The 18,308-nt window shown below is 27.9% G+C and overlaps 2 protein-coding genes across 2 annotated transcripts; both read left to right on the top strand.

The window, feature by feature from the left end:
• The first annotated feature begins 1,120 nt into the window (after nucleotides 1-1,120).
• On the top strand, nucleotides 1,121-2,239 carry LOC125831289 (ethylene-responsive transcription factor 5-like). Its single transcript, XM_049510485.1, has one exon. The coding sequence runs from the start codon at nucleotides 1,123-1,125 to the stop codon at nucleotides 2,017-2,019; it is 897 nt and encodes a 298-aa protein (XP_049366442.1). The 5' UTR covers nucleotides 1,121-1,122; the 3' UTR covers nucleotides 2,020-2,239.
• Nucleotides 2,240-14,295: 12,056 nt separating this feature from the next.
• LOC125831294 (ethylene-responsive transcription factor ERF106-like) lies at nucleotides 14,296-15,112 on the top strand. Its single transcript, XM_049510492.1, has one exon. It carries the CDS (start codon nucleotides 14,398-14,400, stop codon nucleotides 15,016-15,018), a length of 621 nt encoding a protein of 206 aa, XP_049366449.1. The 5' UTR covers nucleotides 14,296-14,397; the 3' UTR covers nucleotides 15,019-15,112.
• The last annotated feature ends 3,196 nt before the right edge of the window (nucleotides 15,113-18,308 follow it).

The raw sequence follows: 18,308 nt of genomic DNA on the forward strand, positions 1-18,308 counted from the left end.
TCAGTCTAAATTATCTATTTTATATTTTAAAGGTTGCGCAATAATTTTACACCATCAATTCATATAAGTTTAAAATTATGGAGAAAAAATATTCAAAAATAAATTCTTACTTAATACTGCTTGTCATTGTCATTATACTAATATTATTATAATTCTTGTTTCTGATATTTGATTATCACACTATTTTATTGTTGTTTGCTATACTTTCGTCATTGTCTCCGTTTTTTTGTACTTGAATTTGCTGTACTAGAATCTTTCGGAAGCAATCTGTCTACCTTGCGTACCTCTATCCTCTCCAGAATTTTAATCCCACTTGTGAATTTCACTGAATATATTATTATTGTTATTGTAACTTCTAAGGTTAAAATTGAAAACTTCTAATTAAGAAAAGAACTTATCGGTCTCATCATAAGTCTTAAACCTTAATAATATAATAACAAGAAGCTGCATTTTCACTTCTCTCAAAATTCCTTTTTAAATCTATTTATCAAAATTACAAATGAAAAATACTAAATAGAAAGACAATTTCAATATTATCAGTTTTACTCGAATTAAGAATTTTATCGAAAATAATCTCTCTATCCTTATAAAATAAAGATAGAAAAGTCTATCAAAAATAACCACATCGTTCTCTTTAAATAAAATTTCACTTCATATATTGTTATTTTTTCATTATATTTCCTATAGTATCAATTTTCTTCATTCTTTCATGTAAAAAAGTGAAAGAAAAGTAATTAAAAAGAATGAAAGAAGCAACCTAGAAATAGGGGTCCATAAGTGGAAGAAACATCATCAATGACTCTAAAAACATAAAATCAACATCATCTATTTCATTATTATTATTATTATTTTATTATTAAAAAAGAATATCTCTAATTATTATTATTATTATTATAACAAGTGGTACCATATAGTATTATATACTTTAAAAAATGGAAATGGATAAGCCCCACAAGAGGCTTCCTTGTTCTAACCAAGAAGGCACCAAGAAACCTCCATTGGACTTAAAATTTTCCACCCTTTATAATCTCCATTTTCACTCTTCATTTCCCACTCAATTCAATTCGTTCATAATATTCAACCAACAAAATCTCATTTTTTTTCAAATTTTACTTTTTAAAAATGGATTCTTCTTCACTAGATATGATAAGGCAACATCTTCTTGATGATGTTGTTTTCATGGAAAATTATTGTTCTTCTTCTTCTTCTTCTTCTTCATTAGAAACAAGTAGTACCCTTTATTCTCAAACCTCATTGAATTCGGAATCTTTAGAATCATTAACCTCTGAGATCAAACTTGAAAGCAATTTCTCTTTTTATCCTGATTTCATCAATACAGCTCAAAGTTCAAATCTTGAATCTGCCTCTCGTTTGTTCGACAACTCAACAATTGAATTCCAAGCTAAACCCCAAAAGAAAAGAAGTTTCAATGATCGAAAACCTTCGTTAAACATTTCAATTCCTTCTGTCAAGAAAACAGAGGAACCAAAAACAGGGGAAGTAAAAACAGAGTACTCTGTTCAGAAAATGGTGGAAAAATCGGAGAAACAGCGATACAGAGGAGTGAGACAAAGGCCATGGGGGAAATTTGCAGCGGAGATTCGTGATCCAACTAGAAAGGGGACACGGGTTTGGTTAGGAACATTCGATACTGCAATCGATGCAGCTATGGCATATGACAGAGCAGCATTTAGGCTCAGAGGGAGTAAAGCAATCATGAATTTCCCACTTGAAGTAAGCAATTTCAAGCAAGAAAATCATGAGATTGAGAAAAAAGTAGTAAGATTGAATTTGAATTCTTGTGGGAAAAAAAGGGTAAGAGGAGAAATGGAGAATGATGACGGAGTTGTGGTGAAGAAAGAGGTGAAAAGAGAACAAATGGTGGCAACTCCATTAACACCTTCAAATTGGTCTTCAATTTGGGATAGTGGAAATGGAAAAGGTATTTTTGAAGTGCCACCTTTGTCACCATTATCACCACATCCAAATTTTGGTTATTCTCAACTTTTGGTTACATAGTGAAATGACCAAAAAAATCCACTTGAATATGTTTATGGGGGGATATTGTATAGCAGAATGATCTTGCTGTCACGATCCACTGAGATTTAGGTGTGCCAACAATTCATAAAATGAAATATTGTGAACAAGTATGAGATGATATCAAGTGCAAAAAGGAATCTACCTTTTGGGAATTTGGATAAAAATATTTGAAGATTAACATAGTTTCTTAAACAATGATGTCAAGTACAAATGAAGAAACATGGAGAGATGGAGGGAGAATGGATATTTTTTATTTCATTGATTAAGCTTTTTTTTTCATGTAAATATGAATTTTAATTTGGTTGGTTTATTTAAAGGAAAAGGTTCAAATATATTCCTAATTTTTGTTATTTGTTTTATATTTTTGTCTTCCATTTACCTATTAATTAATTTGTGAGATCTCCTACCATCATCTTTTATTTCGAATACATTCTTTCGACTAACGATTTTTTATCATGTTAAGATTGATCGGACTTGGTATGCAACGAAAGTAATGTTATTATTGTTAAATAGGTTTATTCAATGACAATCTGAATTAATAGAGTAAGTTAATTTTGTATCTCCCAAATGTCTAAAGTAACAATAGTGATATATTATAAGAATGACTTTCGGCCCAAATCATTAAAGTGAAATATAGTATATTTATGTGATTTTCCCAATATAAAATTAGGGAAATTGCAAACTATTGGAATATCACTCACGGATCTTGTTTGTTTTTATATATTTCATATTTAGGTTTATTTATTGTAAACATGAAATTTATCTAAGTAAGTTTGAAAGCAATCAACAATAGAATCATGTGAACAAAGGTGATACGTAATTCTTAAGAAAGGAGGAAAAAAAGGGCATTTTATCAAAATGTCAAATTTCAATAATTCATTAAGGGTGAAGTCAAATTGTCATCTTATTATTACTGTTTTCATCTTTGGCAATTTTCACCAACTACGCACCCTATGCGATATATTCGACTCAGAAGGCATTGAGAGGGGATCGATCTCGAATCATCTGTGTGGATGACCATTTCCAAACCAACTGAATCATCCCGAAGGACACTAGTTTTAATATTATTAATACACTGATATTATTTTTATACACCCCGTCAAACTACCTATAAATCTCAATATTTTATATAAAGTATGCAAATTGAACACATGAAGAGAAAAATGAGCTATTTAAGAACCTACAAGTTAAAACGCTTGAGAAGAATTTGCATGTGAACTCAACAAGTCAATCACACCATAAAGAAATAATTTGTCGTGAGAATTTAGATAAACCTCACCATTGTCATATTTTTTAAATATTTGTCTAAGTAGATATATTGAAAGAAAATAATTGTCTTAATTCATACAATAAGAAAATTGGTACAAACCTTCATCAACTCTCAAATGATCATATAAATTAGCAGCAAGAAGCTTAAACTTTGTTTGGATGTTTGTTACGTGTTGTTACATAATGTATCGTAATGAATTGTTTTAAATGAATACAATGTTTTGATAGATTGTATCGTTTTCCGTCGTTACATAATGTCACACGTCTTGAATAATAAACCTATAAGAAAAGCAAAATTTTGTTATTATATAAGTGAACGTGAATTTTATTGTTTATTTTGTTTTCAATTGTATATACAAAGTTGTGGACTTCTTGGCTAAGAGGAATATCACCAAACCGCAATACTAATTAATAAGATATATAAAGTGGGAAAATTCAACTTTCGAACACAAATTTTGAAGAGAAAAATGAAAAACTATTCTAGAACAAACAAGTCAAACGCTTTATATAGTTTTGATTCAAATCATGTATACATATATGTGTCTTTACATACATGTTATTATACATAGTATCAGAAAATGTATTCTTGAGCTAGAAAAAGTACATGTATGCACGTATGTGTACATACACACATGTAATATAATAATAAAAAAAGTATAGATAAATTTAATTATGTATTTCAAAATCGATACTCTCAAATTATGATTCGTATTTTGTAGTATTCAAATCTTGAATCCGACACCTAAACTATATCAAGAGATGGACAAAATATAGTTTTTTTTTGCCAAATATCATCTCTGTGTATAATGTAAGTTATAACGGTCTAATCTCTTCAATGAAGCAACTACAAATCTAGAAGAACCTGCTGTCAATGGATGGGTATATGGGTTGAATTAAATTTAATATTCTTTCCGATTTAATTTGTTTGATTTACTTTGATTTGGTAAGGAATTTAAGAAAATATTTTTAATTTTTTTTTTTGTGATTGTAAATTAAATATATATGTCAAATGTATCAAAATGTCTTTTAATCTTGTGATCTTAAAAATGCAGGTGAAAAGTTGGTATTAATCACTTTTTTAGACGAACTAAAACGAAAAATAGGTCAAACAAATTAAAACGAAGAAAATAGTAGAATTTCATGACCTCTTTGTGTCAGAAGCGAAATAAGAGTTAGAAATTTATAGGTTCTCAATTTTACATCGTGAGTTGAGTGTCTATCGGAAACAATCTATCTTCTTTAAGATAGGGTTAAGGTTACTCGTATACTCTATCAATAGATATATCATTTTCAGATTTCATGATTTTGTGATATTGTACTGAATATGTTATTGCAATGTTATTAAGCAATTAACTATTCATAAAAATATTTAATAAATCTTTTAATAAAAATATATATAACCTAAACAAATATTACAGAATTCATTCAATTCAATATCTAATATTGTAGTTCCGTCCTTAATTTATGTTTGTATGGGGGTAGGGTAGGGTCTTTATGTTAGGATGTCTATTTCTGTTACAAAATCTGAATCTGAAATTCAGTGAACCTTTTGCAACTTGGAATTTGTCAGGTTATACACAGTTTTTTTTTTTTTATATATATTAAACTGTTTTTTTAAAATCAAGTTGACATTGAGTAGACTTTTATGTTTTGGTTAATTAATGTGATGGGGTCTTTGTTTTATTTTGGGTCCCAAATTAGTTGATTGTTGAACTACTGAGCTGTAACTAATCATCTCTCTGGAAAGTACAAAGTCAATTGGATTAGCAAATTGGGAAATGTTCATTTACTATCATTATACCAAATAAAGGATTTTATGGTAATTAGTTAACGATAATAATATAATTATCGTTATATTATACTTAGTCATATACTTTCTCTGTCCCTAATTACTTGTCCACTTTTGAATTGACACACTTATTAAGAAAACAATAATTGATATAGTGAGTTTACCATTTTATCCCTATTAATTATGAAATGAATGAATTAAAAACTTAAAATTTTCAAGAAGTTCTACATTTTCCAAAGTAATTAATTAAGGTTATAATGGGTAAAAGTTTTTTTGTCTTTTCTTGATTTGTCAAAATGGACAAGTAATTAAGGACAACTAAAAAAGGAAATGTGGACAAGTAATTAGGGACATAGGGAGTAATAAATAATGAAAAAATTACATAAATCTTGTAGTGTTAAAAACAAATGCATCTTATTCTTATTCTTTTTCAAATTACGAAAATTCCTTGAAATTATAAGATTTCAAATACATCAGGAAACCTACAGATACATAGCTTACGGATTGCGAATGATACATTATTTAATGAGGGATGTATCTGAGAGGGGATATCAATGTATCAGAGAGGGGAGAGATGTGTCCTAGAGGGGATATTGTGTATCCGAGAGGGGATTTTTGTAATTTTTTCAAATGGTAGAGAATTTTAGAGGTTATGATAAAATAAGATATGTATTTAGATAATTATTTTCATAAATATAAATATTCTAGATAAGTCATGCCCGTGCAGAACGGGCCAAAATTTTCAATTTTAAAAATATTATATTTTGGTTTGTATAAATATGAAATTTTTGTGATACAATTTTAAGATTTGACCCATTTTGAAAAAAATAAGTTTTGTGTTAGAATATGATACTTCCGCTACTTTATATTAAGTGAATTCTGAGGCAATGTATATGTATTAAGAAAAACATTTAAGGACATAATTTAAATTATATTTTTCATAATTGCCTTTTTGTGAAATCATACATATAACTTTGTAAGTACTGCAGTTTATCTCATATAAAATATAAAACTTCTTTAGAGGAGAGCGCAAATATGAAAAAAAAAAACTCAAACATTTATCTTGAACTTTGAACAATTTAATTATTTTAAACATAAAAAATGCCCCAAAAATTTACTTAATGTAAAATGGAAGGAGTAGTAAACTTGGTGGATCGTCAAAAGTCCTGATGAATCGGCAAATGCTTGCCTTGCCACAAAGTCCAAATGAAGTATCAAAATTTAAGTATAAATCTCAGTGACACATCTTAATTTAATTTAGGTCCTATTATTTTTCTAAATTATTTTAAAATAAAATAAATTCACCGTAAATATTGACATTGCATAGAGAGTGTGTACTCTCTCTCTTGAAAGCAAGTAATGAACAAAAAAAATAATGGAGACATATCTTTTTTTTAATTGATCTATTTACAATTAGCTAGTATACATAATTATTGATATTATATATATATATATATATATATTTATTTTTTTTATTTTTATTTTTTTTTATTTTTTTTTATTTTTTTTATTTTTTTTTTAATTTCCCTCTTCAGTCTATTTTTTTTTAATTTATCTTTTCACTTTTAATTATGGGATCTAATCAAGGACATTGTGTGACTATCTATTTGAGATATTATTCTTTTAGAGCAGATTTGACGGTATGATTTATATAAATTAGTCAAGCTGAGTGAATTTGCTAGTTTTTAAACATTGATGGACATAAATTATACTTAAAAGTACATTTAAATTTTTTCATTTTTTTTTAAAGAAATATGGTAAAAAAACAACTCCAATTTTAAATTTAAAAATTTAAATAAAATAAATAGTCGGAGTATGTAAATTTCATAACTAAACGCCTTTAATAAATATCATATGCAATACTCTTTTAAAATTGAATAATTGAAATGGGCAAATTAGAAGTAGAAAACAATTGTCAGCTACAACCCACAATTATAATGAGAAAAATGTCCCCACTTTTTTGTTAACTATAAAACTTTGTTCAAAGGGTTAAAAGGTCACATAATCAAAGATTAATAAAGCATGCACAAAAAGTGACTCATTTCTACCTATTAAAATTCAGAACCTAATTTAAAAGACTAAAATGCCACATGCAAATTAACAAATGACTCTAAGTATACATGTTAATACCAACTTTCAACTCATGCTTCTATATAGGTAGAAAGAATGTGATCAACACTCTATATATATATATATATATGTTATTTAAGGCTATAGCAACTCTAAATACAATAATATTGTCACATATTTAAGTTCTTGTAGTGTATCAACATTAATTGAACTTGAACATATATAATTAATTAATTAGTTGAACTTCTTATTTCATTTTCACTAGTACTATTCAGGTTGGACTACAAGATGCAAAATGGAAAAAGAAGTTTCACAAATCACAAAGGATATTATTATTTATATTATCTGATAATAATGATTTAGTTTTTATTATTTTTAGAAAATGACTTTTTTTAGTAGAGTAGAAAAATAAATTATATAAAATGATATTTCAAGCTCATTATTTCTTTCCTACTCCCAACACTCCCAACTTCTACCAATCATTTGATCAATCGACTCCAACTCGTCATTTCATAGTATTTTTCTATATTAAATATAAAATATTTGGTATAATATATTTTTTACTTATGAAACAACAAAAAATAATATAAAAAATCACCTATTCTTTAAGAAAATAATTTTTCAAAAAATATTTTTCAATCTCACCAAAACCAAATGTTTCTCTTTTTTTCTTTCTGCATTTTCTACCGTCGATATTTATGTCCATTTTCACCTCTAATTTATCTTTAAATGAATTTGATATATCCGGAATCCTTTTTACTAAATTATCTTAATTAAATAAAAGGTACTTTTACTAAATTATCATAATTAAATAATAATTATTTAATATAATTTCTTAAGTATGTAAAAATTCACCTTTTTAAATAAAGGTTAGCATAAAAATAAATAAATTAATATCCTTTTAATCATGAGAAAAAATATTTATTTTAGACTAAATATAAAAATTAAAAATATCTCCCCCATATAAAATGAACCAGAGAGAGTAGTAGTTGACCATAAATGGAGTAGTTATTAATTATCATATAACGTAGTGAGATAGTTGGATTGCCTTTATTATTAACTAAAATCTTACCGACAACTGTATTAGTGAACTGATAAGTATTCTTTCATTCTTAAAAAAAAAATTGAGTTCGAGTCTTCAGATACATAATCACTTTTGTTAAGGAGTGTTTTATTGGTTTATCCCCAATTTGAAACTTTTCTACGCGAATTTGAATTTTATTGAATTCTAATGCGAGTACCAAAAATTAAAAATATTGAAAAAAACAAATTATTAAAATCTTGGGTGTATTTTTTTTTCATGAAAAATATTTTCTTGGAAAAGAAATGAGTCTTCTTTACTTATTTTCTTTTATTTAGTAAATAAACCAAAAATATTATCTCAAAAGCATTTGCATAATTTAGACAGGGAGCGGAAAGATAAGTGTAGGATGGTGTGAATGAGGGTTATGAGGGACGAAGATGGAGCTAGGGGTGAAGATAATATGTGTAATGTGTTGGAGGGTGGGGATCAGTAGACACAATTAGTAAGGAATGTAATTGGTGTAATTTATTTTTTTCCTACTTTCATTAAGAAAGTCATTTTTCTCATTTTTAAGAAGCTTATTTTTCTAGAAAAATTCAAATCGATTAACCCAACATGAAAAAATTTTAATTTTTTTTTTTCAAAAAACACTTTCCTTCATATCAAATACTTCAATGTAAGACTTGAAAATAAAATATTTTGATATGGACAAAAAATTTATTACTTGTAATTTACTTATGAACGTGAATCTAAATTAACCAAATACTTTTTTTACTGTACTCATACTGATAACTTTAACTATTAGGAAACTTTAAATTAAAAAAAAAAAAAAAACTTTAACTATTAGGACAAATATGTTGAGCAAGTGGAGGCTAATTCTTATCCTTTTTTTTGGTTAAATACAATGCAAAGAGATCCAAGGGAAACAACAAAAATAAAAGAGATTTTTATGAATACTGTACAAATATTACAAGTTATAATCAAGTATTTTATAGGTCCTTGATAAAAAAAAAAAAAAAAAAAATGATAGGTCCACCCATGGTACGGACGGGTACCCACAAGTCCACAACTTGCATTTGTAAGAATTTTGGAGGTATAATTTTTTTTTTATAGTTTTATTTAAAAAATAATAATTTAACTTCTGTTTGAACATGCCATATAAAGTTACGATTTTAAATCATTCAAATATGAAATTCATAATTTTAAATCTTACATATATGATAATCAATATGGAGTTATGATTTTAAAACATTCAAATATGAAGCTCATAATTTTAAATTTTTCACAAAAAAGACTTATGCGAAGAAGTTATTTATACACATAAAATGATGGTCAAACAGACTATAAATTTAACCATTAAAATTTTTTAGAAGGAAACGAAAACACGCTTAATAAACTTACAAGATTAAAACTACTTAGTAAAATATAAGTATCTAACAAATTATTTAAGACTTCATCACTTAAGTGAGAATTTTTACTAAAAAGACTTAAAAATATAAAAATAAATACATAAAAAATTTAAAGAATTTAATATTTTACTATAGATATATAAAATAAAATTTAACTTCATATATATATTATATATAATTTTTGGTTAAAAATGATTCAAATGAAACCTTGCTCCGACTTGACTCTTCTGCGATTTTTCTAATTTCCCATCCAGTATTTAGTAAATATATTGGAGCCCGACTAAATTTAGATTCTTGCCGAAAAATCTTACATTGACATAAAACACTTTTTAATAAAGACAATTTTATACCCTGAAAAACTCAAACTCAAAATATCTGATTAAAGGTGAAAATATACTTACGATTCCATCACAACTTTCATCGGTGATCCTACGACACTTGATATTATGTAGCATTTATTCAACATATCTACTCCGTCTCTAGATAAGAGTGAACTACATCACGTTACAAAGTACTATTGACTTGTACAAAAGAAAAATAATGATTTTTTTGTTGACTTGGGAAGTCACGTTTACTTTTTCAATATTTTTAAAAGTACGATAGTAGATGAAAAACTTTATTTTATATCTCATATAATCGATACTATTAATTATGTGAAGTTTCTTTTTTGTCTTACGTCTAAAAGATATATTTAGTACTCTTCCGTCTATTTTTATTTATTATATTGCACTTTTTAAAAATAAATTTGACTAATTTTTAAAGTTAAATTAAATTATATTAATTCGATATTTAAAACAAAAAGTTAAAATATTCAAAAATTATACGAAAAATACTATAAATTACAATTTTTCGCATATCAATATGATGAAAAAATATATCGTAAAATGTTAGTCAAAGTTCATATAATTTGACTCTAAAAAAGGAAACATGACAATTAAAAGTGGACAGAGGTAGTATCAATAGATTTTTTTGTGGCGATGATACAATTGAGTTAGTATTATTATATTCGGAGTCGCTGTGTAGAATATTGTTGGTTATAAATATATGAAAATATTATATTATTGTTGTTAAATATAATATAGATAAGCTGATAATTATATTATTACCGCTAAATTCTTATTTGTTGTAGTGTTAAGATATAAGAAGTCTCATAAATAATTTACTTCTCAAAAAGTGTATTTCTTATTAGAACTTGGAAGAATTTAGAAATAATAAGATGGTGTTCGAAAACAAAGATTAGCAACTATTTACTCTCATGATTATTAACTATTAATTATTATAAACTATTTTTACCCTAAGAAATCCGACAATTTGATTTTTAGAACCAAGACCCTTTTCTCATTATTATTTTTTTAATTTATAAAAAATGATAACGAATCTGCTTATACATAACTTAACTATTTCATCATGTACTTAATTACTATTTTTCTATCATCACATGTAAAATTTTCAAGATCAAAATCAATTTTAAAATAAAATAAAGAAATATTTCAAAAAAATAAGTAATTCTCAAATCAAATGTCCTTAGTATTTTGGTCCCGTGTATTATATATGCGTGTTAAAAGAGTGTAAAGAGTGATTACATGCATGCATGTCAATAAAAGCATATATAGTGAAAAGATTTTTCTTTTCTTATTCGGCATTCGATATTCACATTAAAGTTTAACTAAAACTGGATTCGTATTAGGAAGTTTCATATTGGGGGATAAAGCGCTCCCTAACAAAAGCGACTTCATATTCATGGAGGCTCAAACACAAAACGTTTGGTTAACAATAAAAGAATAATTACGACTCCACCACGACCTTGTTAATTGTTATATAGTGAAAGTTATTGTAAAGTAAGATGGTCCGTGACTTCTTTTTTTTGAACTAATAAATAATTTATGACAAGGTCCATCATATATCATCATAAAATCTTTTGCCTTTCTCATGATTTTTGAGTTGAATTAATATCCACTTTGACTTTTGCGCATACTCAAATAAATTATGGCCTGAAGAAAGCTTTGAATTAGATGAGTTTGTTAAGGGGGTGTTCGGAAGGATTTCTTAATTTTTTCATGTTCAGTTCGTTAGATTTTGAAAATTATTTTTTTTAGAATTTATATTTTTAATAAAGATAGGAAAAATAAATTTTATAAATGATATTCTACGTCAATTATATTTTCGCCGTCCTCTAACACATCCTATCTTCATCCTCGTCCCCACTACCCCACACTTGTCATACCCCCAAGCCTAGCCTAAAGTAGGTGTGTTGATAACGCTATTGTTGGTTTATTTTAAATATTTCAGTATTTTGGGTATGTCACGAAGACATATATATTTAATTTTTAAAAAAAACTTCATATCTAATTATATAACATTACATAAATTAAGATAGAAGAAACTTATTTTCACCGATACAACTAAAACTTGACATTATATGGTTAAAACTAGGAAAAATTATGCAGAATAACAAACATTCAACCTATATTAGGTACTATAATTACAGTATAAAAAAATTGTAATTCACTGCTATAGTTTTCCCACTTTTTGCTATTCGCCTGATTTGTATAATTCGGCTCCTGATTGTATAAATCCAGAATTTTATATATGCTTATCATAGCTATTTATATACGATTTATGAAAATTCATAATAAATTACCCTATTTGTATATCGGCTAGCGAAATATACAAACGGAGTTCTCAAAATACATCCACCCCTTAAAAAAATATCAATTAAAAGGAATGTTTAACTATTTTACATTTATTTATATCGTAAGATAGTAATTTGTATTTATTCTATTTTTATATATACACTACAATAGAGATGTTTATATTTATATTTATGAGAGGTGACCCTACTTCCTTCCACTTGTGATAAAAGATAAAGAAAACAGATAAGAATGTTTTGTCTTCTAACCACTTGTAAACACCAACAAATCAAATTCCTCCTCTCCAACGTCACGGGACACAATTTGCATCTATTTCCATGCACCCCACGAGCTACATCTCACTCCCATCTTTCTTAACTTATTGATGTGTCTGTTTCGTTTTAATTTATGTGATATTATTTTAAAAAATAATACATAAATTGAGACAGAGAGAATACTATATATTTAACGAAAAGAGCTAAAGTATAATGTAGGCTGATCATGATTATGTAACTAGATATTTATACTTAATTGTATAATTTGACATCTTTGAGTAAGTTTATAGGAGATTAAGTATACAATACATGATACAAAAGTATAATAATGACAAAATATAATTGAATACATTAATACAAATCTATAGCCAGTTGCATATTCACTCAAATATCTTGATACTGAGTGAATACACAAGGAATAAATATACTTGACACAATTGTATTTGTTGGTACAGATCAATTGAATTTGTGAAACAACCTAATATAACAAATACAATATGTATTCATCACCTTTGTCTCACCTTTCTCCCAAATTTCACTCGCTCCTCTCGTTTCCTTTTTTAATCTTGCTAGAGTCTCTCCTCCTTCTAACATACAACTATAAATTGTAATAAAGTAAACTATGACTATAGATTAATTAAGTTCAAACTATCGTCATTTTTGAAATCTTTCTATATGATTAGCTATTCCATTATTAATCTTTCTATATGATTAGCTATTCCATTATTATAGTACAAATAATAAGATAAATATTCTCCAAATTAACTAATACCCCTAGCCAAACATAGGACAGATTGTAGAAATTTATTAAACAAGATTATTATTTTTTAGTTTCTTTAGTCCTATAACTTAAATACAACAATAGAAAAATCTCATTTATCCAATCATAGTAAAAACCTATCCATATAAAAGTGATTACGCCAAATCAATAAAGACATGTCATATGCAACACACAATGGATAACTCAAAAACAAAAAGTTGCTTTCTCTTTTTTCCAGTAATCACAAACTCACTATCACACACAAATCAAAAAACAGTGTCCAAACCGTATATACCCAATGCCATAGACCCCACCAACTAGACTTTCTTTATTCTTAATTAAAGATTTCAAGTTTGAGTTTCTCGGAGGTATAGATCATCTTATATTTTACCTCAATGTAAAATTTCTTGTCAAAAATTTGAATTTAGTTGAACTACAATACAATATTGGACACCAAATAAAAAGCCAAAAAGAAAAATGTCATGAACCCCCCTCCACCCCCACCGCCACCCCTCCCCCTCAATATGTGCACATATATAATACTACTACTCCATATATAGAGAACTTTTTCAAAATAAGAAAGTACTCATTCATTCTTAATCTGAAGTCTTAGCATCAAGTCCTTTTGAGTATAAAGTCATCTTTTTTATCTTTGATTTCTCACCCGGTGTTCGGAGTCCACGTTAGAGCTCTGACTAAATTCGGATCGCGCACTGCAGGGCCCATTCGGGGGTGACACTCCCAATAGGATTTTCTCTATACCCAGGGCTTGAACTCGAAACCTCTGATTAAGGGTGAAACACTCCCACCAGTGCACCACAACCCATGTTGGTTAAAGTCACCTTTTTTAGAGAACATTTTATTCTCAATGTGAAACTTTTTTACCCGAATTTGGATTTAGTCGGACTCCAACGTGAATATCAAACTAAATGAAAAACCAAAAAAAAAATGGCATAACCACCCTCCGCCGCCCCACCCCTTTCCTGCTCAGATATATACATGTGTGTGCATATATAAAAATACACTACTACTCCATATATAGAGACTCACACAAACACCTTCACTACAAAATTTTCACTTACGGAGACATAAACACAAACACCTTCACTGCAATTCTCAAAATACTGCAAAATGACGAAACAAGATGAAGGATTAACATTAGAACTCATACGACAACATCTCCTCGAAGATTTCACAACTACAGAATCATTCATCAACAGTCTCAATTCTTGTTTTTCCGATCAAATCTCCTCCTCCGACGACATATCCCCTGTTTTCACTTCAGTAAAAACAGAGCCATCTACATCCAATTCCCTCTCAGATTCACCCAATTCCTCATACCCAAATGAACCCAACTCCCCAATTTCCCGTTACTTCAATCTCCACTCTGATTTCCCCGAATTCAAAATCGATTCAGATACCATCCTCAGTCCAGTTTCCGACAGCTCCGCCGGTTCTAATGAAGACAATAATAAGAAGAAGAATTACAGAGGGGTAAGGAGAAGGCCATGGGGGAAATTTGCGGCGGAGATAAGAGATCCAAGTAGAAAAGGATCGAGGATTTGGTTGGGTACTTTTGATACTGATATGGATGCTGCTAGAGCTTATGATTGTGCAGCGTTTAAGATGAGAGGAAGAAAAGCTATTCTGAATTTTCCGTTGGATGCCGGAAAATCTGGTGCTCCGGCGAATATTGGCCGGAAAAGGAGAAGAGAGAACAAGATGGAGTTGGTGGAGATGATTAATTTGTAATTTGTATGAAAGTATGTTAATTACTTACTTAATCCTCTTTAAGTGATGTATTAAACTCCATTACATTATAATTAATAGAGTTTTTTTTCCAACATATTATTAAAATATAATAAAAAATATCATACTATAATGTAAATTTTGATTAACAAATTTGAATTCTTAAACTAAATAATGTGGATAGTGGAAGCACTACGTATATTGTTTTAATTTGAGAAGTCTCAAAATGTGTTTATGTCATCATGTTAAGTTGGTCGAGAGTATAAAGTATGTGCAAATCTTGTTATTATTTTGGAGATATAGAAATTGTTTTCGATAGATTTCCAGTAGAAGAAAAATACAAATTAAAGTAATATATAAAAAGAAATACGAAAATGGAAAAAGTTCTGGCAAAATACTAGACATGGTCATAATAAGATAAAACAACAATAGAAGTGTAAGAAAATCCCATAAATAATAACCAAATTTAAAGAGCAAGAAATTAGTAATACGTCTAATATTATAGAAGAATGAGTGTGACAACACTAAACTATCTAACTAACTAACTAACTTTTTAGCCTAATCTACGATCTTCATAACTTCTCATGTAAAATCATGTAACTTGACATAAATATTTCATAGTAAGATATTTTCCTCCGCACCGAATACCCTGTGTGTATTCAACTGTTTATAATTAGTCCTCCATCAATCTTCTACACTATTTAGTAAAAAACACTTATCTTCGAGTTATTTTTAAGTAATTTGGTAAAAACATCCAAAGTTAAAGGACATAAATGTGAGATGAAGCCAAGTTAAAAAAACATATTTATATATTTATACCTAATTTAAACTACACATTATTTCAAACAATGTTGTATAAATTGGAACAAAGTGCACCAGAGAATCCAGAGCATAACCTATTATTGAGAAAATGATCAAAATGGTCCTTAATGTATAAGGGTTAAATTATTTTGATCCTCTATATATATCATCTTATCTAAATAGTACTTTTATGTATACAAAATCATGATCATTTTAATCCTTAACCCTAAAACTAACCAAAAAGATTAAAAAAAGCTGTTAACTTTAACAGTGGATCCCTTGGAATTGAGACCTTTCTTCCTCAATCTGCTCTTTCACCATTACCACAAGCACACCCTTTTCCTTAACTTTTTTCTTTCACCATTTGAGGTCCGCTCCATATACACTACACCCATTTCTCATCTCCCTCTAAAAATTATATTTACATACATAATAAGAAGAAGAAAATCAAGATTATCAAAACAAATGAGAATTAAGTAAATTGGATAAAAGTCTCTATTTTCCCTTCGAGGAGATTGCCATAAATAAACTCTTTTTAAGTTATAACTAGTTATTCTCTCTTATTAAAGTGATCTATAAAGGATATAACTATCTCTTCGTTTTAACTTTTTCAAAATTAGTAAGTTTTACAAGCATTGTTTTTTCATTCTATTTTTAAAATAAAAGGGTAAAAATTGAACACAGAGATATAAAATAAAAATCTAACAAATGTTCAATTAAAATATAAAGAAACTTTTGTAAGTATGAGAAGATTTTTGGCAGTGAAAATTGTAAAAGAAATGGCAACAGAAAGAAGAAGGAGAAGAAATGACGGAAAATGATGATGGAGGAAGAAGGGTTCACCAAGTGTGGGACCCACAATTAAGTTTAACAGTTTTTTTATTCTTTTCTGTTAATTTTTAGGGCTGGGATCAAAATGATACTCTTTTAGTATACATTAAGAATTATTTGGATAAGATGAAATATATAAAGGACCAAGATAATTCAACCCCCTATACATAAAAGACTATTTTGATCATTTTCTCATCTATTATTCACGGGAATCTATTAGCTTTATCCGGTTCATGTCTATATATACAGAAATATGCTAAATATCTATAATGAATCTGCCAATGAACTCAACTATTATTATTATTATTATTATTATTATTATTATTATTATTATTATTATTATTATATCTTAGATCGTTATATAAAATCTCTAACTTCAAATTCTGAATCCGCTCTACCGATAAGTAAGATGGGACAAGCAACACACAAACAAAGAATAACTTCACACTTGTACAAACCAAATAGAGGACCATTTTCCATATGCTTGAAGTTAAAGGACTAATTGGACCCCAAAAAATTGGTTCATGCATTACTACTATATATTGACAACAGTCTGAGGCACACAGACAATGACAAGTTTATAGATCACAACATAGTACAGTATATAAATAGTAATGTATATAGACAAATTTTACAAATCTATGAAAACTTTATTTCACAAAAATCTACTAGGGATATTTAACTCTACTTAGTGTGCTACTTGCTAAGGGGACCCTTGCACTACCCCCTTTTAATAACTAGTTGCTAAGCTTTTGTCTCAACATCCCTAACATGGACCACATGCAATTATTTGTTGGTTAAAATCATCAATGTCACTATCAATGGGCATCACATAATTGTGCCATTGCTCAAGATTGAGATCATCTTCCACTTGAACTATATGGGTTGTTTGGTTCTCGAATTAAGTTATTTTAAGATTATAATCTTTGAATTAACTTATCTCATTTCGAAATCGAGATAAAATAATACAAGCGGGAAAGACATTCATTATTCAGGATTAAGTTTGAAATTAATTTTATTATAAAATATCTCATCTTATCCTATGAACCAGACGTCGAGATAGAGTTTATTGGATATTTTCAAGCATTTATTGGACATATATCAAGTGGAAGCAGCCGCAAAAATCCAAAAGGCCCATAACTTTCATACTAGGGCCAAGGGAGACCTACATGTGTCTCACACATCCAGAAGCTTTTAATAAGTTAAATTTTATCTTATCCTATATATATAAATTTATTTTATTTTTATATAACAACTTTCCAATGTACTTTACATAGTATTACTTTCGTAGGTGCGACTTTAACAATGCTTCAAAAGTTAGAAGTCGGCGTGATATATAAGGTATAATAATTTTTAAAACGAAATGTAAATTTATTTTATTTATTAGATAGTCTTTAAATTATTTATCCCACCATAAATACAGTATGATAAGCTAATTTATTCCTAACCAAACAACTTAATGTGTTTAAATTTATTGACCACTTATAAAATGCATAAAATAATATTTTTAAAAATCCCCTTATAAAAAGAATATAAAACTAAAAAGAATTATAAATAGGCTACAAAACTAATTCTCTCCTATCTTACCAACAAAAAAACATACAAAAATCGTCCATGTAAATAAACGTCTTCCTTCATTACCTATGAGGTCAACAACATAC

The sequence above is a fragment of the Solanum verrucosum genome, unplaced genomic scaffold (assembly GCF_900185275.1).
Source record: "Solanum verrucosum unplaced genomic scaffold, falcon-dt-bn FXZP01000049.1, whole genome shotgun sequence".
NCBI lineage: Eukaryota > Viridiplantae > Streptophyta > Magnoliopsida > Solanales > Solanaceae > Solanum > Solanum verrucosum.

What these genes read in the sequence shown, in the direction of transcription:
- LOC125831289 (XM_049510485.1), top strand. Translation starts at nt 1,123, where the DNA reads ATGGATTCTTCTTCACTAGATATGATAAGGCAACATCTTCTTGATGAT.
- LOC125831294 (XM_049510492.1), top strand. Translation starts at nt 14,398, where the DNA reads ATGACGAAACAAGATGAAGGATTAACATTAGAACTCATACGACAACAT.